At 57.1% G+C, this 26,930-nt stretch overlaps 11 protein-coding genes across 11 annotated transcripts; 5 read left to right on the top strand and 6 right to left on the bottom strand.

Moving 5' to 3' along the window:
* Positions 1 to 66: 66 nt before the first annotated feature.
* N657DRAFT_591233 (uncharacterized protein) lies at positions 67 to 2,351 on the top strand (the record flags this gene model as incomplete). Its single annotated transcript, XM_062789903.1, has 2 exons — positions 67 to 597; positions 660 to 2,351. Coding segments are annotated over exons 1-2 (2,151 nt in total), but the record flags the coding sequence as incomplete, so codon positions are not given.
* A 715-nt stretch (positions 2,352 to 3,066) lies between these two features.
* Positions 3,067 to 4,440, bottom strand: N657DRAFT_654212 (Metallo-hydrolase/oxidoreductase; the record flags this gene model as incomplete). Its single annotated transcript, XM_062794486.1, has 3 exons — positions 3,067 to 3,186; positions 3,302 to 4,211; positions 4,259 to 4,440. 3 exons carry the CDS (start codon positions 4,438 to 4,440, stop codon positions 3,067 to 3,069), a joined length of 1,212 nt encoding a protein of 403 aa, XP_062649363.1.
* Positions 4,441 to 5,963: 1,523 nt separating this feature from the next.
* On the top strand, positions 5,964 to 7,850 carry N657DRAFT_688321 (glycoside hydrolase family 30 protein; the record flags this gene model as incomplete). The annotated part of the gene is made up of 5 exons (XM_062796932.1): positions 5,964 to 6,020; positions 6,092 to 6,580; positions 6,689 to 6,738; positions 6,801 to 7,006; positions 7,183 to 7,850. The coding sequence occupies 5 exons, from the start codon at positions 5,964 to 5,966 to the stop codon at positions 7,791 to 7,793; spliced, it is 1,413 nt and encodes a 470-aa protein (XP_062649362.1). The 3' UTR covers positions 7,794 to 7,850.
* Positions 7,851 to 8,161: 311 nt separating this feature from the next.
* On the bottom strand, positions 8,162 to 9,334 carry N657DRAFT_642329 (uncharacterized protein). The gene is made up of 3 exons (XM_062792321.1): positions 9,056 to 9,334; positions 8,513 to 8,917; positions 8,162 to 8,453 (listed from the first exon to the last, which is right to left on the bottom strand). Exons 1-2 carry the CDS (start codon positions 9,130 to 9,132, stop codon positions 8,623 to 8,625), a joined length of 372 nt encoding a protein of 123 aa, XP_062649361.1. The 5' UTR covers positions 9,133 to 9,334; the 3' UTR covers positions 8,162 to 8,453; positions 8,513 to 8,622.
* Positions 9,335 to 9,514: 180 nt separating this feature from the next.
* On the bottom strand, positions 9,515 to 10,375 carry N657DRAFT_642327 (Bet v1-like protein). Its single transcript, XM_062792320.1, has 3 exons — positions 10,111 to 10,375; positions 9,888 to 10,050; positions 9,515 to 9,827 (listed from the first exon to the last, which is right to left on the bottom strand). The coding sequence occupies exons 1-3, from the start codon at positions 10,342 to 10,344 to the stop codon at positions 9,736 to 9,738; spliced, it is 489 nt and encodes a 162-aa protein (XP_062649360.1). The 5' UTR covers positions 10,345 to 10,375; the 3' UTR covers positions 9,515 to 9,735.
* A 1,729-nt stretch (positions 10,376 to 12,104) lies between these two features.
* N657DRAFT_569542 (uncharacterized protein) lies at positions 12,105 to 13,175 on the top strand (the record flags this gene model as incomplete). Its single annotated transcript, XM_062788668.1, has 2 exons — positions 12,105 to 12,484; positions 12,527 to 13,175. 2 exons carry the CDS (start codon positions 12,105 to 12,107, stop codon positions 13,173 to 13,175), a joined length of 1,029 nt encoding a protein of 342 aa, XP_062649359.1.
* A 41-nt stretch (positions 13,176 to 13,216) lies between these two features.
* N657DRAFT_271749 (uncharacterized protein) lies at positions 13,217 to 13,949 on the bottom strand. The gene has a single exon (XM_062786554.1). It carries the CDS (start codon positions 13,825 to 13,827, stop codon positions 13,258 to 13,260), a length of 570 nt encoding a protein of 189 aa, XP_062649358.1. The 5' UTR covers positions 13,828 to 13,949; the 3' UTR covers positions 13,217 to 13,257.
* A 1-nt stretch (position 13,950) lies between these two features.
* N657DRAFT_271822 (P-loop containing nucleoside triphosphate hydrolase protein) lies at positions 13,951 to 19,176 on the top strand. The gene is made up of 3 exons (XM_062786555.1): positions 13,951 to 14,261; positions 14,327 to 14,668; positions 14,724 to 19,176. The coding sequence occupies exons 1-3, from the start codon at positions 14,187 to 14,189 to the stop codon at positions 19,032 to 19,034; spliced, it is 4,728 nt and encodes a 1,575-aa protein (XP_062649357.1). The 5' UTR covers positions 13,951 to 14,186; the 3' UTR covers positions 19,035 to 19,176.
* A 2,048-nt stretch (positions 19,177 to 21,224) lies between these two features.
* On the top strand, positions 21,225 to 21,512 carry N657DRAFT_538620 (uncharacterized protein; the record flags this gene model as incomplete). The annotated part of the gene is made up of 2 exons (XM_062787804.1): positions 21,225 to 21,296; positions 21,363 to 21,512. Coding segments are annotated over 2 exons (222 nt in total), but the record flags the coding sequence as incomplete, so codon positions are not given.
* A 1,260-nt stretch (positions 21,513 to 22,772) lies between these two features.
* N657DRAFT_631851 (cytochrome P450) lies at positions 22,773 to 24,508 on the bottom strand (the record flags this gene model as incomplete). The annotated part of the gene is made up of 5 exons (XM_062791096.1): positions 22,773 to 23,087; positions 23,171 to 23,686; positions 23,766 to 23,875; positions 23,980 to 24,304; positions 24,506 to 24,508. 5 exons carry the CDS (start codon positions 24,506 to 24,508, stop codon positions 22,773 to 22,775), a joined length of 1,269 nt encoding a protein of 422 aa, XP_062649355.1.
* A 739-nt stretch (positions 24,509 to 25,247) lies between these two features.
* Positions 25,248 to 26,432, bottom strand: N657DRAFT_642324 (uncharacterized protein). The gene has a single exon (XM_062792319.1). It carries the CDS (start codon positions 26,232 to 26,234, stop codon positions 25,713 to 25,715), a length of 522 nt encoding a protein of 173 aa, XP_062649354.1. The 5' UTR covers positions 26,235 to 26,432; the 3' UTR covers positions 25,248 to 25,712.
* Positions 26,433 to 26,930: the final 498 nt, after the last annotated feature.

The following is a 26,930-nucleotide window of genomic DNA, read 5'->3' as shown; positions in this document are numbered from 1 at the left end:
TCTGATACTGTAGAGCAGCCCTTCTTCCGAGAACGCCAAGCCACCTTCATCCTTGACATCATAATGCCCGGGAGGTCGGATACGGCAGCCTCTCCTCCCTGGCCGCTTCCCTCGCCGCCCAGGGACGACCTCCGCAAGATGGACAGCAACCAGGCCACCCCGATCGTCGTTTGGCGCAATCCATTCGACCGGCAAGGGAGCAACCCTATCTCGACGGCTCTGTCGCCGCCTCCTGGTCCCAAGACACTGCCCAAGCGCAAGTCAAATTTTCGATTAAGAAGTGATTCGGGCATGGCATTGCACACCAATCAGGCAGCCTTCCGCCAGTACACGGACTACAATCCTGACGGATCCATCTCGACTCGTCCGTCTCGCTCAAGGCATCCGAGCTTTGATGATAGCAGCAGCGTCGAGGACTTTAAAGGCCACCAAGTCAATTCGGAACCCAAGGGCTTAGTGACCAACGGAAAAGTTCTCCCAGACCTCTTCGAGCCCGCCGTCTTCAAGCTGGCTCTTTCCAACCGAGCGACGGCGCAGAGGCTTCGCGCGTTTGCGCAGACTAGACGCTGCGGGTCGGATATCGACTTCTTGCTCAAGGTCAGCTTCACGGCGAGCGATACCGGCTTTGATGTGTGCAATCATTGCTGATCCACCTGCAGGTTGAAGAGTATTCTCGAGCGGTTGGGAATGTCATTTCGTCCATGAGTTACATTTCGTCCCACTTCACTGGCACGACGGCAACATCGCCCGTGGAGCTTCCGCTGGAGGCGGCGGGTGCCCTCAAGGCAAACGTCAAGTTCTCAGCAAGGACTGCGATCCCAGCCCTTGACAGAACGTATCAGGACGCAAAGGCTGCGGTCGAGACGCGGCTGTCGCAGGACCTCTACCCGGAGTTCGTCAAATATCAGCTTGCCCAACGTCTGACCGCCTCGCTGTCGACACGCCACTCCATGACCGGTGAGATTCAGAGTCCATATCCGGGTCTTGGCGACGCCTTCTGCATTTCTGACCCGATCCGACCCGACAACCCAATCGTTTTTGCATCTGACGGGTTCCTGGCCATGTCAGGGTATCAGCGAAGGGATATCATAGGGAAGAATTGCCGGATTCTCCAGGGGTTCGCTACCGACCCTGAGGCGGCGACGCGACTCAGCCGAGCCATTTCGGCGGGCAGCGACGCCACTGAGCTGATCCTTAACTACCGGCCCGACGGGACCCCGTTTTGGAACTTGCTGTTCATCTGCCCACTGATGGAACATGGAAGCGTGCGGTACTTCCTGGGTGCCCAAGTCAACATCTCAGAGCACATGGACGCTGGGTACAAAGATGTCATGGACGTTTTGAACTTTGGCCCGATGCCAGAAGACGCATACCCTGCGCGATCGCCGGCATCGCCATCGTCCCCGAGCTGGTCACGGCGGCAAAGTGCCGACAACCAGCCCCCAGAGGACGACGAGCAGGACGAGAAGCCAACCTCGCGCCGCCATCGCTTTTTCCGCCGCTTCAATCGGAAACCTGCTTCTTCTCGCACTCCGTCCTCGTCTCGCCGGCCGAGCGTAGCATCGGAGCGCAGCGCTGACAGCACCCAGCAATCGCTCTCCCCGCGCTGCTACCCGCCCCTGAACCTCAGCTTCGGCCGCCATCACACCCATCACCACCACCACGACCATGACCACCTCACGCACCAGCACCCAGTCGAGCACAGCACTCCATACTCCCGCTTCCTCGTCATGCGCTTCAACGACGACAACACCAACAGGCACCACAACCCCGAATCCAGACCACCCCCAAGCACCAACGGCCGCCGCCGCCTCCAGCCAGACCGGCGCCCCCCACCAGCACGCGACCACCGTGGCCAGCGCCACCAACCGGCGGCCCCGCAGTTGCCCATCACCTTCTGCTCGCCCTCGGCGCTGTCCCTGCTGGGCCTGAAACCACCGCATCACAACGAGGAGTCGCACTGCGTGCTCGACCGCGACGTGTTCGCCGTGCTGGCGTCGCAGCTCGGTTCACCAAACTTCAACCGCGCCGCGTTCCGGGCGGACGTGCTGGGTCGGCTTGCCCGGGGGGAGGGCGTCACGGTTGATTTGATGACGGCTTCTTCTTCTTGTGCGGCGGGAGCGGCGTCTTCTACTGCTTCTACTGCTTCTGCTGGTGGTGTTACTGCGGTGGAAGGGGATGCGGAGGGAAAGCCTAGGGTTAGTGGCACGCTGGATCGTGGGGCGGAGTTCTTTAGTCAGGTCTTGTTTTCGGGTGGGCAAGGTGGGAAGTTGAGGAGAGTGGTGAGTACGTGGGCGCCGTTGAAGGATGGGGAGGGGAGGGTTGCGTGGGTGGTGATGGTGCTGAATCCTGTTGATGATTGAACGGGGGATAGGAGTTACGAATATCTACGGGGAGGGTTCAAGTTTGTGGGATACCGGGTATCTGTAGGGACTCAGTATCTGATCCTCAATAGTACATACGAGACAGTTTCCATTGTTTCCCATGTTAGACTCTCTGTTGACGGAACGACTAGAGCCTCTACCGAGACAACGATGAACTACAACTGTGACACCCAATTGCATGAGTGAGTGGTTCCTGTTGGTATTATCCTGGTTCAACCTGGATTGCCGAGATATCCGGGGCCCGGAGGGTTTCATCCCCAAGCCAAGTGGAGACAGAGCCGATCTGGACTCCCCGTGGGGGTAGTAGCGGTGCGGGAGCGGACGGTAAGTGGGCTCGAGGTGGGCTCGCCCGATCGGCTGGGGATGTCCGTGTGGGGATTGGTGGGTTCGACCCAGCGCGGCGGGACCGTTGTGAGGCATGATCTGCCGTTCCAGACCAGGCCGTTGAGATACACAGTCTGGAGAGAGCCACAGTGGGGTGGGGCAGGGCTACACAAGGATTCGAAACTAGATATGGGGTATCTGTGGAGGCTATGAGAAAGCATAATGCGGCGGTTGAGATGTGCTTCCGGTGGAAAGGATGCAGTCGCCAGGGTTATGCCCTGAGGGAAACTTCCCCAACTCGACTCTCGTCTCACAAGCGTCGACCGAATCGGGCCGAAGGCTGCCAGTCAACGTCGCCTCAAAACGCGCGCGTCTCACCAACAGCGCAGACGTCAAAGACACCTGTCTCGGGGATCCCGCTCGTCCGCAGCGCTTCCTTCAACAGCCTGGGAGGCTCCTCGACATCCTCGCTCGTCAACTGTTCGCCAATGTCAGTTAGTTCATGCATATCAGAGCGTGCCTCAAGACTAATTCGGAAGCAAAAGCTCCCGAGACATCTTTTAGAAGGCTAAAAAAGAGGGGATTTGACGTACAACCCATGTCCCCCAGTGGATGCCCATGGCGCGCTTGCACCGCGTCTCTTTGAAGATCTCAACAGCGTCGTACGGGTTGGCGTGCATGTAGCTGAAGAGCCACCGCGGGTGGTACGCCCCGATGGGGATTAGGCCCAGGTCGAAGGGGCCCCGCAGCTCGCCAATCTGGCGGAACTGCGGGCACCGCGGCAGCGAGTCGTATTCCGGCCCGTAGTCGTCAACGCCCACCGGAAGCTTAGGGACTCTACGGTAGCCCGTATCGCCACCGAACCAAACCGACTTGCCGCCCGACTTGACAGCCCATGACGCCCACAGCGTCGTGTCGTGGTCCGCGCCCGTCCTGCCCGACGAGTGCTGGCACGGCAGGCAGGTGATGCGCGCCGAGATGGTGTCTGGCGCGCCGGCGTTGTCATCCGTGGCGGCATGGCCCGGCTTCCCCGCCGTCGCGTCCGCCTCCTTCCGCAGGACCAGGTCTGCGTCCTGCCACCAGTCGAGCTCGGTCACGTTCGCGATGCCGGAAGACCGGAACCACTTCTCCAACCCCAGTCCGACGAAAAACTGCGCCTTCGGGTTCCGCTTGGCGAGCTCCTGAACGCTGCTGTGCGAGAGGTGGTCATAGTGCGAGTGTGAGATCACCACGGCGTCGACCGGGGGCAGTTCCGAGAGCGGGCACGGCGGCGGCGTGTACCGCTTGGGGCCAAACCACTGTGTCGGGGCGCAGCGGTCCTCAAACACGGGGTCGAACAGGACGCGCAGCCCGCCGGGGAACTCGACGAAATAGCATGCGTGGCCGAGCCAGGTGGCGCGCAACGCTGTGGATTCTGTCCGCCCCGCCAGGAAGTTGGGCTTGACGACGGGCATCTTGACGTTCGAGACGTTGGGCCAGGGCATGCCACCTGTTATGACGGTCCTATTGGTATCAGCAACGTCGGGAAGCCGGGGAGCTTTGCTTCGTACCAGAATATCTTGGGGCCCATGGCCAGCGGGGAAGGTGGCGGGCCGCCGGCGGACGGGTGCGGGTTGCGGAACTTGACAGTTTTCCCGTCCCTGCCCTTGACGTGGTGGGAAGCGAGACGTGCCTCCTCGGGGATATCCGCGGCGGCCTCCAGTTTGGAGACGACGCTCGAGTAGGCGGCCATGGATGCGGCCGCTGCAGCAACAGTCGAGACGGAGAGAGAGGCGCGCAAAACAGTCGGAGCGGGCTTCGATCGAGACACAAACGATCGGCTGATTCTGGTCGCAAACGGTTTCATTTTACTCGGCGGAGGCAGCCTTGGAGTTCCGATTGTGCCGCTCAACAATAGGAGCAGGATCTTATATGGGCCCGATGGATGACGCCACAATCCTTTTGACCAGTTTGGTGTGCCCACACCTCGGACTCAAAGGAGTCCGACAGGATATGCGTCAACCAGGCCAAGCTCTGGGATAGCGACGAGAGACCCAGACGTGTGCGGCTGTGTCTGCTGTGTTCAAGGGATGAACGCGGAGATACCGGTGCACGGGGTGCTGAGGTACGGATTATCCACGGATCGCAGCGCATTCTCCATCGTCGCGGAGGTATGGATAGCAAATCCCTTATCGCCGATTGCCAAGATTTGTGGGAAATGGGGCAGTTGACTGCAATAGCTCGCTAGGGTTAGGGCTCCTTCCACCGTTTCGAACCCCTGCATATCACTGAAACTTACCCCTGACCATCTGTTTACAGGTTTACAGTGCCCTTCGTCGTCTCCCGGGATACCAGTTGATGTTTTAGGGTTCGTACGCCTACATTTTTTACAGTAAGGTACTTTCAACAGGCCCTCAGTTCCCGTCCTTATTTGATCGATAACAATTGAGGTGTCGACCAAATCCTGAGTCTGGGTGCTGGCTGCCTGACTGTCCAAGGCTTGTCACGATATGGACAGCCGGAAATACAGTACCTCGAGCTATTACTTGTCCCTTTGATTCGTTCCCCGCGCCTTTGATCCTTTTGTGATTCGATTTCTCCCAGTCATCGGCCACGTTCAAGCGTAGTTGCCCTGTAACAAACTCATCATCGTACGTTGGCATCTCATGGAGAGGACGGCAGCAAGCCATACCGCTGGCGAGGTCCATTCTATGATAGGTGGCAAATTCAAACACCGTCGGTATTGTTGATTCTCAGGAACAAGAGGGCTTCACCACGCAGAGAATATATCCCCGTCACACTGTGCTTCTCGCAAATTGTCCCAACTACCGGTGCAAATGCCCGATAGGTTCGCATGGCAATCAGCCTTGTCCATTCAAGGGGCTGTTGTTGTACGGCATTTAGCCGGTACTTGCCTTCTAGGTGAAGCCCTGGGAATGACCCTGCATTCCCTAGAACTCCAAGAACAGGATTCCATGGGGCTGGCAACTCGAAAGGATTGATCTGGTGATGAGAAGATCAACTTGCGGCTCAATTCGATGATGATGCCTCTCAGGGGGGGAAGGGGGGGTTTAAAAGGACAACAAAAGCATATTAGTCCTTAAGCGGATGGTTATATACCGACGTCTCCCATCTTGTCATCAGGCTTCCTGTAATCGACTCAGGGGCTACGCCAAAGCACCTTACAATCCCAGCTCAGAGAACTGCAAGCTTCACATCACCTCCTTTTTCTTTCCAGAACCGACAAACAGACACATTTGAAGAGGTTGTAATACGATGCTTCGCTCACTGCTCGCCGCCTCCTCTGCGTCGGAGCCGCTGTTGACGCGGTCGGTCCAGTGCGCCCCGTTGTCGAGCGCCGAGTCCAGCCAGATGGAAGCAGTCATGCCGCCCGAGCACTCCAGCACCGGCAGTCCGGAACCACCATCACCGTCGACCTGTCCAAGACGTACCAGAACATTGACGGGTTCGGCATTTCTCAGGCCTTCCAGCGCGCAGTGCAGATGAGCAAGCTCCCCGTGTCGGAGCAGCGGCGCGCCCTGGACATGCTGTTCAGCACCACCAACGGCGCGGGTCTCTCCATCCTGCGTAACGGCATAGGGTCCTCCCCGGACATGAGCTCCGACCACATGGTTTCGATTGCGCCAAAGAATCCTGGCTCGCCCAGCAAACCCCTGAACTACGCGTGGGATGGCTCAGACAACAAGCAGCTTTGGGTGTCGCAGGAGGCTGTGCACACGTACGGTGTCAAGACCATCTACGCCGATGCCTGGAGCGCACCAGGATACATGAAGACCAACGGTAACGACGCCAATGGCGGGACTCTTTGCGGTCTCAGCGGAGCAGCGAGGTGCTCGACCGGAGATTGGCGGCAGGCCTATGCGGACTACCTTGTCAAGTCTGTTGTCTCGTATGAGGACTCACCTGGAAGGAGAGCAGGAGCTAATTAATGATGACCTGACCAGATATGTCCAGTTCTGCCAGCAGTCTAATGTGACAAGTCTAATGTGACAATCACCCATCTGGGCTTCATCAACGAGCCCGAGCTGACGTACGTCTCGAGCCTTTAACCTCGATCTCTCACTCCGCCCTAACCACCGTTTTCCCTGCCAGGACAAGCTACGCCTCGATGCGGTTCACAGCCGCTCAGGCGGCAGAGTTCATCCGAGTCCTGCACCCGACCATCGCCAAATCCAATCTCACCACGAAGCCGGCCATCGCCTGCTGCGACACCGAAGGCTGGAACTCCCAAGCCAGCATGCTCGGCTCCCTGCGTGCGGTTGACAACATGCTGGGGCTGGTTAGGCTCACAGCTGTAGGTACCCCCTCTTCTCACTCCCCTAACACTCGAGAGATTCCTTTCTGTCGTCATCCCACCCTGTCCCTGAAAACAACTGCCCCCTTTTCCACACAGCGCACAGCCCTCACATCCCTGAAGAACTGGAAAGCACCCACCTGGTCAACACACAACATCACCCCTAACCTTCCAAACCAGACACATCCCAACCGTCCTCCCCAATGAACGCGCGCCAGCCAGTCTGGCAGACCGAAGCCGCCGACCTGCAGGGCGCGTGGACCTCGGCGTGGTACTCGCGCGGCAGCGCCGGCGAGGGCTGGACCTGGGCCAACAACGTCTACACGGCCCTCGTCAACGCCAACGCGTCCGCTTACCTGTACTGGATCGGCGTGCAGGCCGGCAACACCAACTCGCACATGGTGCACATTGCCGGCACCGCCCCCAACACCCGGGTCGAGGCGAGCAAGCGGCTGTGGGCTCTGGGCCAGTGGAGCCGGTTTGTGCGCCCCGGCGCGGTGCGGGTGGCGGTTTCGGGTGCCGGGAGCAGTTTGAGGACGGCTGGGTTTCGGAATGTGGATGGGTCTGTTGCGGTGGTGGTGATTAACAGCGGGAATGCGGCCAAGGTTGGGGTGAAGGTTGCCGGGAGCAACGGGATGGCGGCGGCTAAGGCGTGGGTGACAGACAATACGAGAGATATCGGCGTGTTGGAGGCCAACTTTGACGGATGGCCTCGCCAGTGTGAACGTCCCGTCGAGGTCTATGGTGACCGTGGTGCTGTATCCTGCGGCTGGGAGTGGCGGGCAGCCTAAGGCCTAAGGCCCTAGACTGCTGCGAATGAGGGAGGGAGAGGTCTGATTTTGTCTAGGTATTTGTCAGGAGCTGGTGCAACAGAAAACGAATCGAGCCGCACAATTCTGACATCCCATCATGAGACAGCGGAAAAGTACCAGCTAATAATTATGGTGGGTTTTGCCATTCCGTTCTGAGGCATTAGACGCACGTTGCCGATGGAACCCTCTCGATCACGCTGTGCCCCTTCTTTTGCCGCCAGGAATCTTACCTTAGCATATTTGTATCAGCAGCATGATTAAAGAGTCAGGGTAAGTACGTACCGGTATTAAAGAATAATACGGGAACCGGGTTAGGAGCTAAAGCAAGGGGAATGGAATGCTTAAAGCAATCTTACCATTCGAGGCAACTGTTGTGCTCCATGATGGATAGGAAATCACACTCCCACCAGCAACTCAGAACGTCACAAAACCATGATCGTAAGGCTGATTAGCATCGCACCACGTCACCTGGGCCGACTTGCTTTAGCTCTCCGAAGAATATGCACACCAGGTAGCCGTCGAGCCCTTCGCCCGGAGATATTTCCATGCCTTCCTTCCCTGATCGCAAACTCTGGCTTACCCATCACCTCCTCCTTGCCAAAGAATAAAGCGATGCTTCCTCTAGCCAACCTCCCTGACCTAGTTTCAACAAATCAGCACACGCCCCATAACCCAACCCCCGGTCAGAATACACATACATACCTCCAAATTCCTCTTCACCGGATCCGCCAGGCCCCATCCCCAAAAATGAATAAGAATATCTGCCTAACCACAACCCCTGTGTCGCAACCAGTCTAGACTGACCATCTTAGGGCGCAAGCCTCAAAGGCAGCCCCATCGTGACCACAGGCGCGGCCGGAGCAGGCTGAGGAGGAGGAGGCGGAGGCGGCGGCAGCGCGTAGATCGCAAATGTCGTGACGGTCGGCACTGGCATGCCGAAGCAGATTGCCGTGGGCGCAGGCGCGGGGGCAGGCGCGGGGGCAGGAGGAGGCGGAGGCGGGGCGGGCGGCCCGCCGATGAAGGTGATTGCATTTGTCGGGAGGAAGATTGGTGAGGGAGGAGGTGGAGGGGGCGGAGGGGGAGGCGGAGCGGGAATTTGAGATCTTCGTTTTTGTTGCCGTTGGGTTAGCTGGTGTTACTATATAGCAGTAGATACTAAAAGGAAGGATATGGCCAGGAAAGAAATCGATGGTTGTGAAGGCAGAATTCGGGGTTATTAGGGGAGGCGACGTTGTGTTTACCCCGTGTAGGTCGTCACCTGAGGAACGAAAACGTTGCCCGTGGTCATGACGGAGGGATAGACGATGTACGACGACATGATGGGTTATTGCCGTTTGTTGGGAGGTTGAGTTACGGCGATTAATGGTGGCGGTCGGTTAAGGAGTGCGATGCGAAGAGAGTGGAAGGGATTGATCGTTGAATTCCGAAACCACAGTTTGTTTAGTTGCCCGTCTTGCTCGCTTGAAGCTTCAAATTTCGTCCGGGGGGGGAAAGTATGGCGGGTGCTAGCTTGATACACTTGCACCTGAAGATCTTATCTGATGTACCGAAGCGGCGGAGCGTGCATGGAAAATCAACAGTTAATGAAGGCGTTGCTCTACCTCTTTGGTAACGCACCTCCAAATTTTTGGAACCCGGTTGATTCAACCAGTGATACTAATTATGTCCATCCAACTCTAGAGGCTTGGTGAAGTTGAGAAGACCACGCGTAAGGCTTGTGATTACAAGATCTCGATGATATTTGATGGCTAAACTTCAGACTCGAGTGATTCACCACCTCTCACACCACCTCTCACACCACCTCTCACACCACCTCTCAGCTGCTTTCTTGTCATCTTCGAATGGACGACCATTTTCTCCATGTCCGAGCAGCAACCCTACGTTGGAGAGCACGTTGGAGAACATGTTTGAGTTCCAGCTCTTACTTGGCATGCTCCTTTACCATCTTGGCGGCTGCCATCCCGAGGTCCTTGAGAGCGTCACGACGCTTGTACTTGGCATCCTCGAGAACACCTCGAGGCAGTCAGCTTCAACACCCCCAATACCACCTGAGCTCGACGGGCGACAGCTTACCAATGTCGGCATCACTGGAAAACTTGGACGTCCAGCGAACAAAGGTGCAGTCCTCGAACTCGCCAGAAGTCACGGGCCAGCAGCGGATAGTGCTCACAACGCTCGAGTACGTCAGTTCGGGCTCCGTGTTGATGACGCTGTATGTGATGAAGTGGTCGAGGTTCTGTGCAATGTTAGCGCGATAAGAACATTAGCCCCCATAAGAACGGCGAAGAATGCTCACGCTGTGCTCGTCCTGCTTGACCTCGACGACGCTGCCGTCCTTGAAAGTCCACCTAACCACATCCGTCTCGCTGCTGGTGCCCTTGACATGCTCGGCCTTGTCAATGGCGGACCAGAACTTGTGGAACTCGGGCAGCTTGATGAAGTGCCAGACATGCGAAAGAGGGGCCCTAATTAAGGCACTCTCGATCACCTCGTTGGTGGTGGCAATGCCTTTTCCGCCGGGGGCAGCCATGTTTATCAACTTCAACGGTGGTTTGTATTCAAGGTGTTTAAGTGTCCGAACTCTCTGGTATAATTCCAGTTTCGTTTCAGCTTTACAATTCCGGAAGACACTGGTAATGCATCGAGATTCAAGATGAAGCTTTTGGTAGTAATTGATCCCAGTGCTTAACCGTCGCTTCCATAAACGGAGGGTTGTGCAGCTACGTCATCCCACAGTCATGACATCGGTGACTTCCTCTTTCAATGAAAGAGCAACTTATGGCTAGAAACAACAATCAGCCACTCACACTGTTCAGCTAGACCCTGCAAGTTGCGACCTGTCCGCTCACTCCCAGGCTTACCCCAGCCAATCATCTACGGGCCCACTGATCGAGGGATTCTCAAAGTCAACGTTGACAATTCTTCGTCAACTTAATTTCCGTGGAAAGAATTTCTTCTCTTCGTCTTTCTGCTCGTTCATACTCCTCCACGGCACGCAGTACCCGGTGAAAGACGCATTGACCTCCAGGCTGTTTATTGTGCGAGACCCTGCCAGCCTCAGCGATGTGATAACCGTTTGATGAGTGTTGAGCTTTCCCTCTTTTCGAGTGATTTAAGTCTCGGTCTCGGCGGGAGCTACTCTTAGCTGCTCACAACTCGAGACCTGAAGACGACCCAAGTCTTGCACCACTGTCGCTTCCCACCCAAATTGTTCGATTCCTGGGGACGGCAAGCAGCAAGGGGTTCGAAAACTGTTGTTGAGGCTTGAGAGTGCACAAATCCGACTGAAAGAACGCCGCTCAAGACACGCACAGCAGGCGCCAAAAATAGCCTAAGACTAGCCGCATGCGGGGCATTAACATGAGGTGGCTGCCAAGGTAATCGTGGCTTGGCAGCTCTGGCTGCATCTTCTGTTTTTGATGATCTGCTTGATTATTGATGAATGGAAGTCTCGCCACCACGGCCCGGGCTGAGCCTGTTCTACAGTATCAACAAATCCTTCTGGGCGGTATGCCGGGGGCGCGGCGCATGTCCGAGTCTGGGTGCCTGGAGGATTTCCATCAACGGTGAAATTGAAGGAACCAACGGTCAGCCCGGTCACGGTCCTACTGTCTTAGAGAATTCGGGCTGGAAAATCAAGGGTTGTCAGCATGAGTGCCGGACCCGCTTCCCGTCCCCCATCCTCGATCAAGCGCCCCGTCGTTGGACCACAGTCGAGAGATGGGACGAGATGGCATCACAGGACACCAATCAAGAAGCGGAATTTATCGGCTTCCGGCAAACACAATCTCGCATTCTCATCCGGTGCTTCTCTTTGACCTAATTCCATACGGTACCTGAGCCGGGCTGATTGGAATGAAGAGCGAGGCTCTGTCGCAGGCTTCCACAATGAGAGGGATGATTTTCGCGCTAACTACATGCAAGAAACTCGCCAGGCCATGTTTGGACCCGCCTCCCGTTGGCTGGGCTCAGCCTCAGGTCGCCGGGGACAAGCAGGGCATATCCCGGACCCCAGTTGCTGGATTTCAGTGTTGCTTGCTTTTTATCCAGCCTCCATCGAATAGTGTCGCGCTGGTATTGTTTGTCTTCAATGCGCCCGAATATCGCATCCCGCCGTCTCTGACGTGGAGCGATCTGTCGACGGCTGGTATTGAAGTCCACACGGCGGCCGAGGCTCTCCGTCTCACGTACAACAGTGATTTCGCGCGACCTGTCCAAGATCCCAGCTGACGGCCAGTGCGATTGAAACCGGGGCGTCCACCTACCGCCGACGCCAACCTACAGGACGCAATGGTCCGCCTTGGAAGGACACGGCTTCTCCCGGCTGCGCTTGTTGCTCTGATTCTCGTCTCGGCAACGCGAGCCCAAGATGACACGGTTAACTTCGGCTTCTATCCGGGAGACTCCCAAGATTGCCTGTACCAGGCGGCTACCAGCTCCAAGTGCAAGAGCAGCACCGTCGAGGCCACCAACTCGTGCTTCTGCCGAAATGGTGGCGACTTTATCACCACCGCAGCTGCCTGTATCGGCCAGTCGTCCCCGAATGTTCTGAAAATGGTTTACCAGACAATGCGCGACGCCTGCGCCGCCACGAGCACCCCGATTGGCATCACTGAAGACGAGTTCATGGAGGCCGCAAATGGTGCCACAACGACGACATCTTCGAAGCGGTCAACTACCACGCGAACCACGAGGCCAACTAGCACAACGAGCGAATCCAGCGAGACAACCTCAGATAGCGCAACCACGACAGCTACAGTTACGGGCACGGTGACCACAACAGGACCGGCTAAGACAGTGTCTCAGGACGATGAGCAACAGGGACAAGGGAGCACGGGGGGGAGCTCAGCGCTGACCACCGGCGCTCTGGCTGGTATTGTAGCAGGGGCAATCGGGGGCCTTGCAGTGCTGGGCGGCGTTATATACTTCCTCTTCCGGCGTAGGGGGAAGGCGGGCGAGGAGTCGCACCCAATGCTCCCACAACACACGCAAGGCCATCTCTCGACGGCACCTGCCGCGACTGAGTCGACGGCATATTACGGCAGCCCTCCGGACACGGGCGGCTGGCCCAAGAAGGACTGGGGCACTTCCCCCGACCTCCGAAACAGCGGCTTCAATTGGGAATCACCGGCGCACCTGTCCATGACTTTCACCGGGGGGGCATTGGCGCCGTCACCCCCGCCGCCGGTCCAAGAATTGGACGGAGCCCAGCTGCACCCACCAGGCTCGACACTGGCGCCAGTCGAGATGGGAGGGTCGCCGGTTGTGACGACGGCGCAGCCGGCCAGTGTTCAGTATCAGGCCTACAACCCTGGGCAGCAGCAGCATCCCGGGCCCGGATGGAGCCAGACCTCGAGGTAGCTGGGGGGTTGCATCATTGATGAACGAAGCGGCGGTGAGCCAAACGGATTGGGTTTTCGTGAACTTGGAGCGAATTTGGTAATCAGGTATGGCGGCGGCGATGCTTCAATGTGCGTTTTTGGGCCTCTGGCGGGGCGGTCAAACCCCACTGTTGCCGGTTGACTTGGCTGCTTCTTTCGGCGTGGGGTTTTGGGGCGTGGGTTTCTTTCTTTTTTGTCTGGTCACAAGGACAAGTGTCTGGCGCTTGGTGGGAAACGGACTGGCGGGACACATGGGTGCATGCCAGAAAGCCTTTGGAGTTTTGAATCGAATACCCTGATTTGACCATCACAACTCGCCAGCGTATGCGAGGTTTTTGGTTCCATCGCAAACCTGCAGCATGCAATCTGAGGAGCATCGGACGGGAGGAGGAAGGACGATTTCTTGTCTCCGTCACAGTGTCACGGCATCTGCAGGCACTCATCAAAAGGTGGCGGATCGGCCTGGCACACAGAGCAGGTGCAGGCCATGTGGACACTGCGACCCCTACCATTCGAATGCTGACTGCCCGCTGCCACAATGAGATGTCGCCCGGGTATCCCTCCCGAGACACCTGCCTGCATCTGGACCATCTCCGCAACCCCTCTATCCACGTCCCACACATTCGGGCCATTGAACTGATGTCGTCCGGAACAAACCCCGCGCGGGCAGACTGAGTCGATCAACAAGCTTCCGGTAGTCCTCCCTTGGCTGCAGGGTGCTAATACACAGTATCCGCTCTCTTATCCCCCTCCTGTGGATGGCGTCTTTTTTTCTCTCTCCAGTTGTCGGTGAAGGCGGAGGACAAGGTCGAGGGGCGTCTCCGATGACGGGTCCCCAGGATCCGCCCGCCGGCAGTTTTCATGGCATCCCAAGGTCCTTCACCTCTTATACCCCTTGTCGTGTCTCTGAGTAGAGACACACTGTTTTCCTCATGTTCAACGTCTCGAATTCTCAAGTATCGTTTCGGTCTGGACATCCTTAGGTCTTTCCATGGCGGTCACCTCGCTCAACCCCGGATTGCAGGACGCCTTATGGCCCTGTTGCAGCTGCTGCCGGCAGATCTGGGTAAGCTTCTGAGTTACACCAGATTGGAACCGGCCACCCCACGCTGACACGCATTACTCCCGCAGTTACCTTCTCTGGGACAGTTTAGCCCCCAATGCCTCGGTGTCCTCGGCCACATCCCATTTTGGACTGCCATCGTGACAGTTGCTATCCGCTATGGCGCCCGTTCTCTATGGAACGCCTACCGTCCCGTCTGGCTGCGCAGGTTCGCAGCCGAGAAGGACGCATCCCCGCCGAGTGTGTCTGACCTGGAGCCCGGCACCGGCACAGCGTCGGCTGGCAAGTCATGGACGCCTTGGACGTTTTCCCTTTTATTGTTGAGCGTGGGTGCCATTGCTTTGGGGAGCGTTGGTGCCGCGGTATGGCCAGAGTACGCTCAACTTTGCTTGGCCTCTGTCATTCCAAATGTAAGGCTCCGAACCACTTTAGCGCAGTCCCGACTTGCTGACCAGACTGTTACAGTTCATTTCTTGTCTGATACTCGTTCTTGAGCGCCCCAGGACCGTTCCCGGGGCTGTTTTTTTCATCAACAGCGTTCTTCTTCTTACAGAATCGATCGTTCTCACACTCATACCGAATGGACCAAATGTCTCCTCTGAGAACTCACCGCGGACCCTTTCCTGGGCCGCGGGGGTTTGTCTGCCCTTAGTATCTCTCGTTCTGATGCTCAACATGCCCCTGAGGGACCCCTTACTAGACAGCACTAGTATCGGCAAGCCGTTTGCTGAACCAACCCATACCGCCCGCAGCCCCGAAGACATGATCACCCTTTGGCAGTGGATGACGATCTCCTGGATGGCGCCTCTTATCAACCTTGGCTACAAAAGACAGCTCCATAACGAGGATGTCTGGTTTCTCTCATACGAGTTTCAGCACAACAGGTTACACATGCTGTTTCGGGAAATAACTGGTACCGTCTTCGTCAGGTTGCTGAAGGCCAATGGTCTCGATATCATCATCACCACCGCGCTCGGGGTCTTCGAGATGTTGCTCGAGCTCGCCGAACCTGTGCTGCTCAAACAACTGCTCGCCGTGTTGACCTCTGAGCAGCCGGGCATCCGGCCCGCCCTCGTTTACGCCGCAATTACCCTGTTCGCGAGGCTGATCAGAACTCAGTCGGGGGTGTTCAGTCTGTGGTACTGCCGACGCAACTATGAGCGGGCTCGAGGTGAAATGATCACCATGATACATGAGAAGACCCTTCGTAGGAAGGCCTTTACGTTTCCCAGCAGTGACGAGCGCCGACAGGAGCCACCGGAAGAGCAGACCTCTCCTTCGGCCGGCATCTCCACTGCGACAACGCTCACCGACGACGAGTCTAGCAATCACGACAGCGACACAGATTCTAACCCCCCTGAGCGTTCCAAGTTCCAAAGGTTCAAATCCCTCATCCATCGGCGGTACACAAATCTCAGATCCAACCAAGCACCACCCTCCTCTCCAGAACCCACCTCCTCGTCCCCGGCATCAACAGGCAAAATCCTCAACATCCTCCGCAACGACGCCTACGAAGTCGCCCAGCGCTTCTGGGAAGCCCCGAACCTGACGACCAGGCCCCTCAGCTTTCTCCTCTCGCTCGTCCTCGTCTGGCGCATCCTCGGCCCAGCCTCGCTCTCGGGCGTCCTGGTCCTGCTCGCCGGCATGGCCCTTAACGTGCTGCTCACGCGCCTGCTCCTGCGCGTCGAGCGCGTCCGCCGCGATCTTACCGACGCTAAGCTGCAGCGCACGAGCGAATTTGTCGAGGCCATTCGCCATCTGCGGTGGTATGCCTGGCAGGATGCCTGGCTGCGCTCCGTCATGGAGAGCCGCGGGGCCGAGCTGGCGAGGCGAGTGCAGAGTAATGTCGTCGTCAAGGCCATTGCGACGGTGAACTCGCTCGCGGCGTATCTGTTTCCAGTAGCCGCGTTCTGGGCGTACACAGTGCTGAGTGGCAGGCCGTTGACGGTCGATGTGGCGTTCCCGGCGCTGGACTTGTTTGCCATGCTGCAGAATAGCCTGAGGGAGCTGCCGGATTTGGTTACGGTACTGCTGAACGCGAAGGTGGCAATGGCGAGGATTGAGGCGTTCATGTTGGAGCCGGAGAAGGAGGACCTGGATGGGGATTTGATGGGTGGTGGTGGTGCTCGAGATCAAGACATTGGGCCCCTTGGGGGGTTGGAGATCGTGTTGAAAGAGGCGTCGTTTTCTTGGCCAGGGTCGGCGAAGGTTGTGCTGGAGGACGTGTCGGTGGTGTGCAAGCCGGGCTTAACGCTTGCCTGTGGCAAGGTGGGCATCGGCAAGACGGCTCTGTTGCAGGCGATTCTTGGGGAGCTGGATCAGCACGGCGGTGAACGGACAGTGCCGCGCGAGATGATCGGGTACTGCGCCCAGACGCCCTGGCTTGAGAGCATGAGCATCCGGGAGAACATTCTGTTCTCGACGGGGTATGACAAGACCCGGTTTGAGCAAGTCCTTGATGCTTGCTGTCTGCGAGACGACCTGGACAAGTTCAGGTGCAAGGACCTTACGTTGATAGGAGAGAACGGCGTGGGCCTGTCTGGCGGTCAGAAAGCTCGTGTTGCTCTGGCCAGGGCCATCTACAGCCGGGCACGCATATTGCTGCTCGACGACCCCATCGCGGCGTTGGACCATCAGACTGCCAGCGCCATTTTGCGGAACCTGTTCGCAGACAGGAACTCGCCGCTGACGGCCGGCCGGCTCGTCATTTTGGTCACGCACCGCGTCGACATCGTTACGCCCTATGCCAACCAGGTCATTGAGGTTGCGAATGGTGGCCGGGTTGAGACGTTCGATAGGGAAGAGTTGGAAATTAACAGGGAAGAGCTTGAGCACCTTGCAGAAATTGCCAGCGCCGCAGCACACGCCACTGAGGACGATGGCAGCGCGACTGCTGGGGAAGAAGCTGAGCCGGTTCCGGACAAGTTCATTGAGGACGAGCACCGCGCCCATGGGGGAGTGCTGGCCTCGGTGTACTGGCAGTATGTCAAGGCTGGCCGACTGCGCTGGTGGGTTACCATGATCGGTTTCTTCCTCCTGTTCCGCGTCGCTAGGATTGGCTACTTTTGGTTTCTCAAGGAGTGGGGCGAGCAGTACAGAGACAGGCCGGGGGGCATCTACCGTGTCCATTTTGCGGGTTTCGGAGGAAACGTGGAGGATCTGCAACATGCAGTGACCTCGCACAGTATCTTTCAGGGGAACGCAGCCTCTGATCAAAACTGGTTGGACTTGGGCCGATACCTGCCTCCTCCGAGCACCGATGTGCGGCCTTGGCTCGTAGGGTTTCTGATCCTGTCACTTGGCCAAGTGCTCACCCAGGTCTGTTCGGACGCGGCGCTTGTAGTCATCATCTACAAAGCCGGCAAGAACCTGTTTGAGAGAGCTATGGATGGGGTATCCAACGCCACATTCCGGTTCTACGACGTTACGCCTGTCGGGCGTCTCATGAACCGGCTGACGTCGGACATGGGCACGGTAGACGGGCAGATCGCGGGCCAGCTGATGTCGGTGGCGTGGTACGCACTCGGCTGGCTCTCATCGATGGCCGTCATCTCCACAGTAACGCCCTCATTTCTCGTCATCAGTATCGCCATGACGGTCATGTTTGTCTTGATCTTTGACCGCTTCCTGCCCACTTCGCAGTCACTCCGCCGGCTCGAGACAGTCTCCCTGTCGCCGCTGATGTCCAACTTTGGCACCCTCGTTGAAGGACTCACGACGGTGCGAGCGTTCCGCGCCGAACCGCATTTCCAGAACCGCATCATTGCGAGCACCGACTCGTTCCAGAAGTTCGACCACTTCTTCTGGTGTCTTCAAGCCTGGCTGCAGTATCGTTTTGACCTGCTCTCGGCGGTAAGCACGTTTGCCCTGACGCTGACCGCCATCCTGTCTGGGCTGTCCAGCGGCACCGTCGGCTTCGTGCTTGCCTCGGCGTCCAACTTTGTCCAATCCACCCACAGCCTTTGCCGCAAATACGGCGAGATGCAGATGCAGTTCGTCAGCGTGGAGCGCGTCATTGAGCTGCTGGGTCTCGACCAGGAGCCCCGTGGGACCGTCAGCCCGCCCGCCTCGTGGCCGCATTACGGCGATGACATCGTTTTCGACAACGTCACCCTCTGCTACGCGCCCAATCTCGATCCCGTGCTGACCAATGTGAGCTTCATCATCCCAGGCGGTGCCAACGTGGCCGTGACGGGCCGCACTGGCTCAGGAAAGAGCACACTTGCGCTCAGCCTCCTCGGCACACTTCACCCGGACCCAAACACGGGCGGGAGCATCCGCATCGGCGCTATCGACCTCGCTAGCGTGGACAAGGACGCGCTCCGGCGGAACATCACCTTTGTCGCCCAAGACCCCGTACTCTTCCCCGGCACGCTGCGCGACAACCTCGACCCGCTCGACGAGCGCGACGAGGCGGAGCGGGCGGACGTGCTCGCGCGCGTGCTGGGCGGGTCGGGCAGCAGCTTCACGCTCGACAGTCGCGTCAACGGCGGAGGCAAGAACCTGTCGCAGGGCCAGAGGCAGCTGGTTGGTCTCGGCAGGGCCATCTTGCGGCGCAGCCCCGTGGTGATCCTGGATGAGGCGACGGCGTCGATTGACGGCGAGACGGCCGGGTATATACAGCGGTTGCTGAGGGAGGAGCTGAGGCATAGCACCGTGATTACTATTGCGCACAAGGCCGAGGCGGTGCAGGATGCGGATTTTGAGATTGTGCTGGATCGGGGGAGGGTGGTCCGGGCCGCGCCGAGGGGAGCGAGGTTGGAGCGGGGGTTGTGAATTTGGAAGTTGTTGGGCTCACTGGTTGGGGAGATGTTTCTTCGTTTGTCATGGTTATGACAGGCTGAGTAGACTACAGGTTAGAGGAAGCGATCTGGGTTTTGAGATTTACTTAGTTCCTTTTTGTTCCAAGAAGTCCTGGTTCCCAAGCAGAGGCACTCAGAAATGCCACAATGAGCCCACAATGTCGCGGGACTCGGGCAACAGCATTATTGTAAGGGTTGCGCGCAGGGTAACATTGAGAGGTCAATGGGCCGTTTTCAAAGACTTCCGTGACCAAAATGTTAACTTTGAACGATCGCGCACTGGTAAGTCATCAGGAATCTATCCGTTGAAAGACTTGTTGCGTCGTAACTGTTGGAGCGGCATAATAATTATTAGGTTCCCAGGAAAAAGGCCAATGTTTTCTCTGGGAGTTCAAGTATTCCTTTATGACTGAACCCAAGGCGATCATTTTCAATTCGGGCTGTTGGCCCCTTCGAGGAAAGGAACTTTACCATACTCTCTTGAGCGTATGAAAAGTTGCTGGAGCAGGTCCTCGACAGCTGGCGATACGGGATAGGGAAATTGGGAAGTGAGGACGCTTTCGGGAGATGCGTGTTCCTAGAACCGAGCGTCATTTTACTCAGGGCATGCATGGCATTTCGGTGTGCAAGGTGGGCAGGTTCGAGGAGGATCTGACGTGAGCCGAAGGCATTCCATATCTGCAAGACTGGACACAGGAGAAGACAGAAATCAAACATCCTGTCGCTGTTTAACTTATCGGTATCTGAGAGCAGCTAGGCAGTCAGGAGAGTCGCGAAATTGAATAACCGATATACTGGACATTCCGCCCACCGAGTTGTTCAAGGGAATCGTTTTGCCCTCCTGATGGATCTCCCCACAAATTGATCTTTGCCAGGGCGGTACGCGCCGTCTTGTACCGGGTCGATGTCCCGGAGAGTGGCGATAGCGGCGCATCAAATAACTAGCGCCCCGAATCCTGTGTCAGCAATCTGCAAGTTTCCCTTTCATCTCACACAGCTAGGTGTGGTGTTTCACTGCATGCGGATGATTTCGTTATTAATCCTGGGCCCAATCTACCAAGTATTATCCTCCCCCTTTTCTGTGCAATTCAGGGCAACAAAACGAGACTCTTTTAAAAAAGGACAAACGCGAGCCGTCGAGGCAGAATTGGTAAGCTCGTGTTCGGTAGATCTCGTTTCTTGAGTCAAAGGGGAGACCAATCCCTCTGTTGCTTTCCCTGGTTTCCCGTGGGATCACATGGAATGATGGAACGGAGGGACATTGCAGGGCCAGAGATCAGAGGCGGCAGCCGCTCATCCAATCAAAACTCGCGGAGACACACCATTTGCGGTGGTTGGCTTCATTCGCAGGTGCGGGTCTTCCTCACTGGCCACTTAGCGGCAGCCCTCGCCTTCCCAAATTGGACGTGGCAGAAAATGAATCGCTCGCACCGAGTTGTCCAGCTGGAGGGTGCATCTAGAAGGCACAGGACAAAAACCTGCTCGATGACAGCGATTTGACTGGAGAATCATGTCATTGGTACGGAGTATCGGTACCTGCGTCAAGCTGCCCGTTCAGACCCACACGCGAGCCAATTCCCACACCCTCTCAGTCTTTTGGTCGGTTCCTGCATCCCAGTCTCGAGGGACTTTTCTCGGATTCGATGCCCGCATCCATCCCTCTCACCCCTCTGCTGCCACGTTACCGTTGCGCTCAAGCGCTGGGTTGTGATCGCAATCTCCACACCTATGCGCCCCCCGGCTAACCAGCGAGCCAGCCTTCTTGGCCGCCGCCATCCAGGAGCCCAAGCTTTCTGGGGATGGATGGTTCGCCGTTTCTCCCGTCCCGTGTGGGCCTTGGGACCCTGGCTCGTTGGCCCTGACGAGCAAACAAACTAGGCCTCGTATTCCCGCCGCTGCGAGCGTGGTGCGGGTGACTGGCCTGGCTCGGCGTCTGTCATTCAGGGGAATCGGCCCATCACTGAGCGCCCAACCCCTGAGTGGCGGGAAGCTGTGAATAAAGACCTCACGCCGCCTCGAGCTCCGTGTTCCTTCTGTTTTCCTCTCTCCCCACCACGGATACCTGTATATACATTAATCAGCCTTCGGGTCTCGCATTCGCTCGCTACCGCCTGCATTTTTGCAAACAGATTACGCTCGTTCAGCATACCCCCCTACCGCAAGCATGCGCGCCTTCACTCTCTCTCTCGCCGCCGTTGCCCTCGGGCTCGCCAGCGCTCACACCTACCCCAATTGCGTAAGTGGCTTCTCACCAGCTTGTACTTGTACGGCCATACCGTTGGGAGACTAACCGTCAATACAGGAGTCGGACAACTGCTACCGCAATCTGATCGACGAGCGCTTCAAGGAGGACGCCAAGTCTTTCTGCTTTGAGTTCCTCGCCGGCACCACCACCGCTCCGTCGGCCATCCCCACCCAGTTCAACAACTGCGACTCCAACGTCAAGGCTGTCAGCTCGGCCTGCTCGTGCATCACCTACAGCGCCTCCTCCACCGTCCCGCCTTCCAGCACCTCGACTAAGTCGTCCACCACGTCCCAGGCCCCAGAGACGTCCACCACGTCCAAGGCCCCAGGGACGTCCACGACGACCAAGAAGCCCGAGAGCAGTTCCACTTCCTCTGGCACCGGTTCTGTGGCGCCCTCTACCTCTACGTCTACCACCAAGTATACCACGAGCACAATTACTACGACCACCACTAAGACCATCACCTCGTGCGCGCCCACGGTGACCAAGTGCCCGAGCCACAGCACCATCATCACCACCGAGGTCATCATCACGACGACCGTCTGCCCTGTGACCGACGAGCCCAGCACGAGCACCAAGACCAGCAACCCGTCGTTCATCCCCTCGTTCAACCCCTCCTTCACCACGACCTCGTTCGCCTCGGTCACCGTGCCTCCCAGCTCCACCCGCACCACCGTCAAGCCCTCCAGCTCGGGTCCTGCCACGGCCGGTGCTGGCCGCGCCGTTCGCGGTGTGGAGGGCATTGCCGCCGTCGCTGGTCTGGTCGCTGCCTTCCTTTAAGGGGTGAAACTGGTCGTGATCCGGTCAGGTCTCCGTCCTCTCCGCTTGGAAACTGGAGGCCGGCGTCTGAATTGGCAATGGCTGAATTTTGATAAGGGAATGAAAGGCCATGTTAATGTTGCGGATGTCTCACGACCCGGATGTGATCTGGAGGTATCTGTGATACATAGTCTGCGTTCAGTTCTGTGTACATAGGTCTATCCATACCTGTAATGGATGCCGGTTGTCGTGCTTGCTTGTCCTCGCGAGGCTCCGGCGGATGTCCATTTGTCCATAACCAATTTCGTCTGATTACAGCTTGTGCCTCGTCCGTGTCCCGTTGATACAGCTCGTTCGGAATTGTTTATTTGGCCTGGAGGTACAGCGGGAGCTGCGGCACGCACAAGGGTAGCATCATTGGAGCCTGTGAGCCACTCGATCCTCAACCATGTCGGTTTAGCCTATCACTCCGCAGCCTCGCGGTGGACGTCGTTTTCTTACAGAGGTCTTGATCTTTCTGCACCGAGCCATGGCTGGTCCCGTTGCCGGGGAAGGGAGGCCTTTTGTAGGTGAGACCGTAGGGTTGAATGGTAATACATATTTTTAGACCTTATTCTCTAGTCTCCTCGTGTCCCCGGTATAAATCACCACTTTTCCTCCGCTGTCCTTCTACTCCCAAGCCCACCCAGCTACACCCTCAACCTTACTCTAACCGGCAATTCCGTCCTTAGGATGCCCCGTGATATGCCCAACCGGATAGGTCCCCAACCGCCCGGGCCCACCAGGCGGCGCACCGTTGGGATAACTCTCAATGTCAAACACCCTGACCGTCACGACCAGGATCATCTTGAGCTCCAGCATGGCCAGCTCCTGTCCGATGCACGCCCGCGGACCTAGCTCGAAGGGACGGAACGCGTTCTTGCGCACGTACAACTCCTCGCCCTCGGCCGCGAGGAACCGCTCTGGTAAGAACTCCCACGGCCGCGGGAAGAGGGACGCAAGGTGGTGCGTCGCGTGCGAGTTCTGGTGCACAAACATGCCCTCGGTCGGGACCGGTGGCCCGTGGACGGGTGCGTGAGATAAAAGCTTGGCTGGCCCTGGCAGACGGTGGCGGCTGGGGCGAAGAGGCGGAGGGTTTTCTTGATGACGGCTGCCGTGTACGGGAGGGCGTTGAGGAGTTGCGGGTTGCGGGTCAGTTGGGGTTCGGTGAGGGACGGATCCGGCCCGAGGACGGCGTCGTGCTCGTCGCACAGGCGGGCGAGGGCGGATGGGTGCTTGTGGAGGAGATGGTAGGCAAAGCAGAGTGTTATCGCGGTCGTGTCGTGGCCTGCGAAAAGAAACATGACGAGGTGGGGGATGGCGAGGGAGGCGAACTCGTGGTTGGACTGGGTGGAGGAGGTTTGGGGCTTTTCGGCAAGGTAAGCTCTGGCGGCGAGTGAGAGGACGGTCTTGATTTCGTTGTTGGCGGTGCTGCCGTCGGCTTGGGTGGAAAGATTCTGGCGGATGAATGGAGCAAGGGCGTTATGGATGACGCAGTTGTAGTACCACTGAAGTATGGGCCGGATTGGATTCAAGATCTTGAGGAGTGATGGAGGTGTGCAATCAGGGGTGAGCCACCAGATCTGTTTGCTCAGGGCTCATTGGAGGGGATGCTCTCTTGTCTGGCTATGAGCCGAGTGCCCCTGATATGGAAGTTAGTACTGCCATGCCGAGCAGGGTGAAAAGGGCGAACCCGTACAGGACGCTACGCGCAATGACATCGATGGTCAGGCTGGTCGCCGGCCTTTCAATCTTGAGGACTTCTCCCGACTCTGCAGCCGCCCTGAACTTGTCAACAAATACCCGTACCTCCTCCAGGAAGGCGGGCGTCATGGCCATGAGGTTTTTGGTGTCGAAAACCCTGGGTTGAACACACTCCTCCAAAACTTCCACTTGGGGCCGTCCAGCGTCACTAGGTCCTTGGAGCTCGTGAGGGGTCTGAACTCGGACTTGAGGTCCTTTGACTTGGGCAGCGAGTGGAGCTGGGTGAACTGCGCTGATATATCCGGATCGAACATGTAGATCATCGGGTCAATGAAGGGCCAGGCGTCAAAAAGGATGAAGCCGTTCTTCTCGAGATGCGGAAACTGTCGCAGCGCCAGCGTGCAGATGCCGCTGGGGAACACATCGCCAGGATACTGGCCCAAAAGCTTGCCCGTCACGGCCAGATGCCCGAGAAGGTAAGAATGAGGAACCCCTTCCTGTCGATCTGTCAGTTCACCGATCAAAAAGTCTCAGACAAATGGAGACCCACGCCATGTTGCTTGTGGAATTTGCGCACCAGCGTGCGAACCTCATGCATGCGGTAGAAGAACCGAGCGAGCGTGAGAGAGATTTAAGACGCCAACGGCCCTCAAGGCAAGGGCCAGGTTTGAGGCTGAGCCCAACGTATCGTCTCTGACCATGGTGTGTCGATGGTGATGGTCTTGGCTGAATTTCACCCCAGCACGGTGAGAGAAGAGGTGAGAGTATGGGGCGTTCGGCCAGCTGGAGAGCTTTAACCACTGGCAATTGGCGTGTCATGATTCCCGGGTCGCCGTGTGCACATGCGGCTCCTGTCGCCAACAGGAGCGCTTATGCCAGGCCGCCATTGGGATGCAAACAATGCAACGCATTTCGCGAACCACTCGTTGGCTGCGGGGGCCAAAAAGAAGGGCTGTGTTCTGCGGAGTCCCCGTTGGACAACGCCATGATCCCAGGAGCGTACGAACGCATAGGACCTGCTGTTTTTCCGAAAACGGAAACCAGCTTCCTTCATGGGAAGCTCGTAGATTTGAGTCCTGGAAACAGCATTTATGTACAATACCCCCCGGCCCTCCCTAAGTGAAGACCAATCTCTCATGTATGAACGTTTCATCCCGTCTGCACGTGGAAATTCATATGCGGGACGTCCGTAGCTTATGTTTAGCTTAATGGGCAGCATTACTATCATTTTAAAGTTTCAATTGCCTGCCGCGTGTGGATATGCAATTTCTGAACTGTGATCTCCCAAGAATGGTTGATTCAAAGAGCCGGCGAAAAAGGCAGTTTCAGGCAAGGCGGCCAGGGACAAACGGTATGTAAGGCGTCGAGGCGGATACGCGGTAACTCCGGATGGTGGCCCGTATATGGTCACGATGTATAACGGCCATAGGCCCTCTTGTCCTTTGAGATTCTTAAGACGCAGAGCCTCAACAGTACAACTTCCACCGACGATGTCCAGTTGTTAAGTAAATACTTCCTCATCCATCTTCAGGTCTCAGGCTGCTCTTCTTGGACACATTCCTTCTCCTCCGTCTACTCCGTAGCCGCATCTTTCAAAGTCTCCAGTAAGTTCCAGGTTGTGCTCGAAGCCGACACCGCCTCCGCCCATTTCAGTCCGTCCGCCACTCACGCCATCCCCGACTGTTCAACGTCATGTCGCTTGAAGCATTGTGCAAAGGGCCGCCGGCCTTCGCCAGGAAGGATGCTGCTTCCAATCTTAATAGAGGAAGCATGGTCGTAGTACCGCTCCATCCTGGCTGTTAGTGCGGCCCAAAATAATGTAACTATGTAAAAGTTATCCTCTCGGCTACCCCTCTTAGATGCGTCAGGTAAGGTACATCGACCGAAGCAGCACCGGAAAACCCCTTACTTCGCCTTCTCACCCACCTTATTAGTCTTCACGCCAACCCCGGCCACGACCAACAACCTCACAACCATGGGCACCACGGCTGACGCAAACACAGCCCAATCAAATGTGTTCCACTCGCCAACCCGCACAAACTCCCCCCACCCGCCGACCGCCTGCACCGAGCTGACATGATAGACGATATCGCTGACGAGCATGCCCCAGCATAGCAGCCGCCACACGCGCAGGTCGTCGACCAGGCGCAGGACGACGGCCTCGTTGAAGGCAAACAGGAGCCAGGCGCCGCCCAGCTGCATGTAGAGGAACTGATTGGCCGGGCTGTACAGCGCCGGCTTGTGCGTGACATGCGCGACGTAATCGGCCGGCGCGCGAAAGGTCATGACGGCGCCGTTGAGGGCCCTGAGGGGCTCGAGCACGAGGAGGGTCAGGCGGTAGGCGAGCGGGAGGGCCGTGGAAGCTGTGGGGATGGTTACTTGCTCTTTGGCCTTGGTTAGCATGCTGTCGGATGGGATTTCAGTCATTTATTAATGGGAATGGGTTGGTCAGGGATGGTTTGAGTGTGGTTGAGGGTGGAGATGGCGCTGAGAAATTCAGGCTGACGAAAGGTTTGAAAACTAACCACTCCAAGAGGCTGGCTTGGGATTGGACGAGACTGCAGGAGAGCAAAGCAGTTCTTGATTTGTGCATATCGCATTTCACTTAACGTTATGCTGTATGTACGGATTAAACAAGAGTAAGTCAAGTGTCACCACGAGATGTAGCGTTGATCAGCCGAAGCCCCATCTTATAAAGATTGGATTAATACCCAGGCTTTAAGCGGTATGCATTCAAAGCTCTTACTCTCTACTTCATTCTCCTCTTCTTTTTACCACAAGGTGGTTTTCAAATGCGTTCAAACTCCTTCGGAACTTCCGGAAGGACGATCTCCAGCCTTCCATGAGGTACTCAATATGCCAGCTGCCATGATGAGTTATAAGTTGTTCAGCATATTTGAGTCCGGAGCCTTTCATGCAGATTGCCTGTTGACCTTCTACCGAGCAAGTGGAGAACGTTGCTCAGTCGGGCAATTCTTCTGATTCGTGTGGCAACCTACCGCAGCGGGGTTTTGAAGGGGGTGAGAACGCTATTTTACAGCGCTATGATAGCTTGAAAAGTTTTGACAGCGCTGGCAACTAGCATTCCCAGTTCAACTAGCATTCCCAGTTCAACTAGCATTC

This window comes from Parathielavia appendiculata (genome assembly GCF_033297405.1).
Source record: "Parathielavia appendiculata strain CBS 731.68 unplaced genomic scaffold N657scaffold_3, whole genome shotgun sequence".
NCBI classification, from domain to species: domain Eukaryota; kingdom Fungi; phylum Ascomycota; class Sordariomycetes; order Sordariales; family Chaetomiaceae; genus Parathielavia; species Parathielavia appendiculata.
The sequence above is the reverse complement of the archived record's forward strand: the minus strand, read 5'-3'. Positions and strand labels throughout refer to the sequence as shown.

Coding starts and splice junctions, on each gene's coding strand:
- N657DRAFT_642329 (XM_062792321.1), bottom strand. CDS start 9,132: ATGTCGTCGTACATCGTCTATCCCTCCGTCATGACCACGGGCAACGTT. Junction 8,918..9,055: donor CAGGTGACGACCTACACGGG/GTAAACACAACG, acceptor ACAAAAACGAAG/ATCTCAAATTCCCGCTCCGC.
- N657DRAFT_642327 (XM_062792320.1), bottom strand. CDS start 10,344: ATGGCTGCCCCCGGCGGAAAAGGCATTGCCACCACCAACGAGGTGATC. Junction 10,051..10,110: donor TCAAGCAGGACGAGCACAGC/GTGAGCATTCTT, acceptor AACATTGCACAG/AACCTCGACCACTTCATCAC. Junction 9,828..9,887: donor TTCCAGTGATGCCGACATTG/GTAAGCTGTCGC, acceptor GACTGCCTCGAG/GTGTTCTCGAGGATGCCAAG.
- N657DRAFT_271749 (XM_062786554.1), bottom strand. CDS start 13,827: ATGGCCCGAATGTGTGGGACGTGGATAGAGGGGTTGCGGAGATGGTCC.
- N657DRAFT_271822 (XM_062786555.1), top strand. CDS start 14,187: ATGGCGGTCACCTCGCTCAACCCCGGATTGCAGGACGCCTTATGGCCC. Junction 14,262..14,326: donor GCTGCTGCCGGCAGATCTGG/GTAAGCTTCTGA, acceptor TTACTCCCGCAG/TTACCTTCTCTGGGACAGTT. Junction 14,669..14,723: donor TGGCCTCTGTCATTCCAAAT/GTAAGGCTCCGA, acceptor AGACTGTTACAG/TTCATTTCTTGTCTGATACT.
- N657DRAFT_642324 (XM_062792319.1), bottom strand. CDS start 26,234: ATGACTGAAATCCCATCCGACAGCATGCTAACCAAGGCCAAAGAGCAA.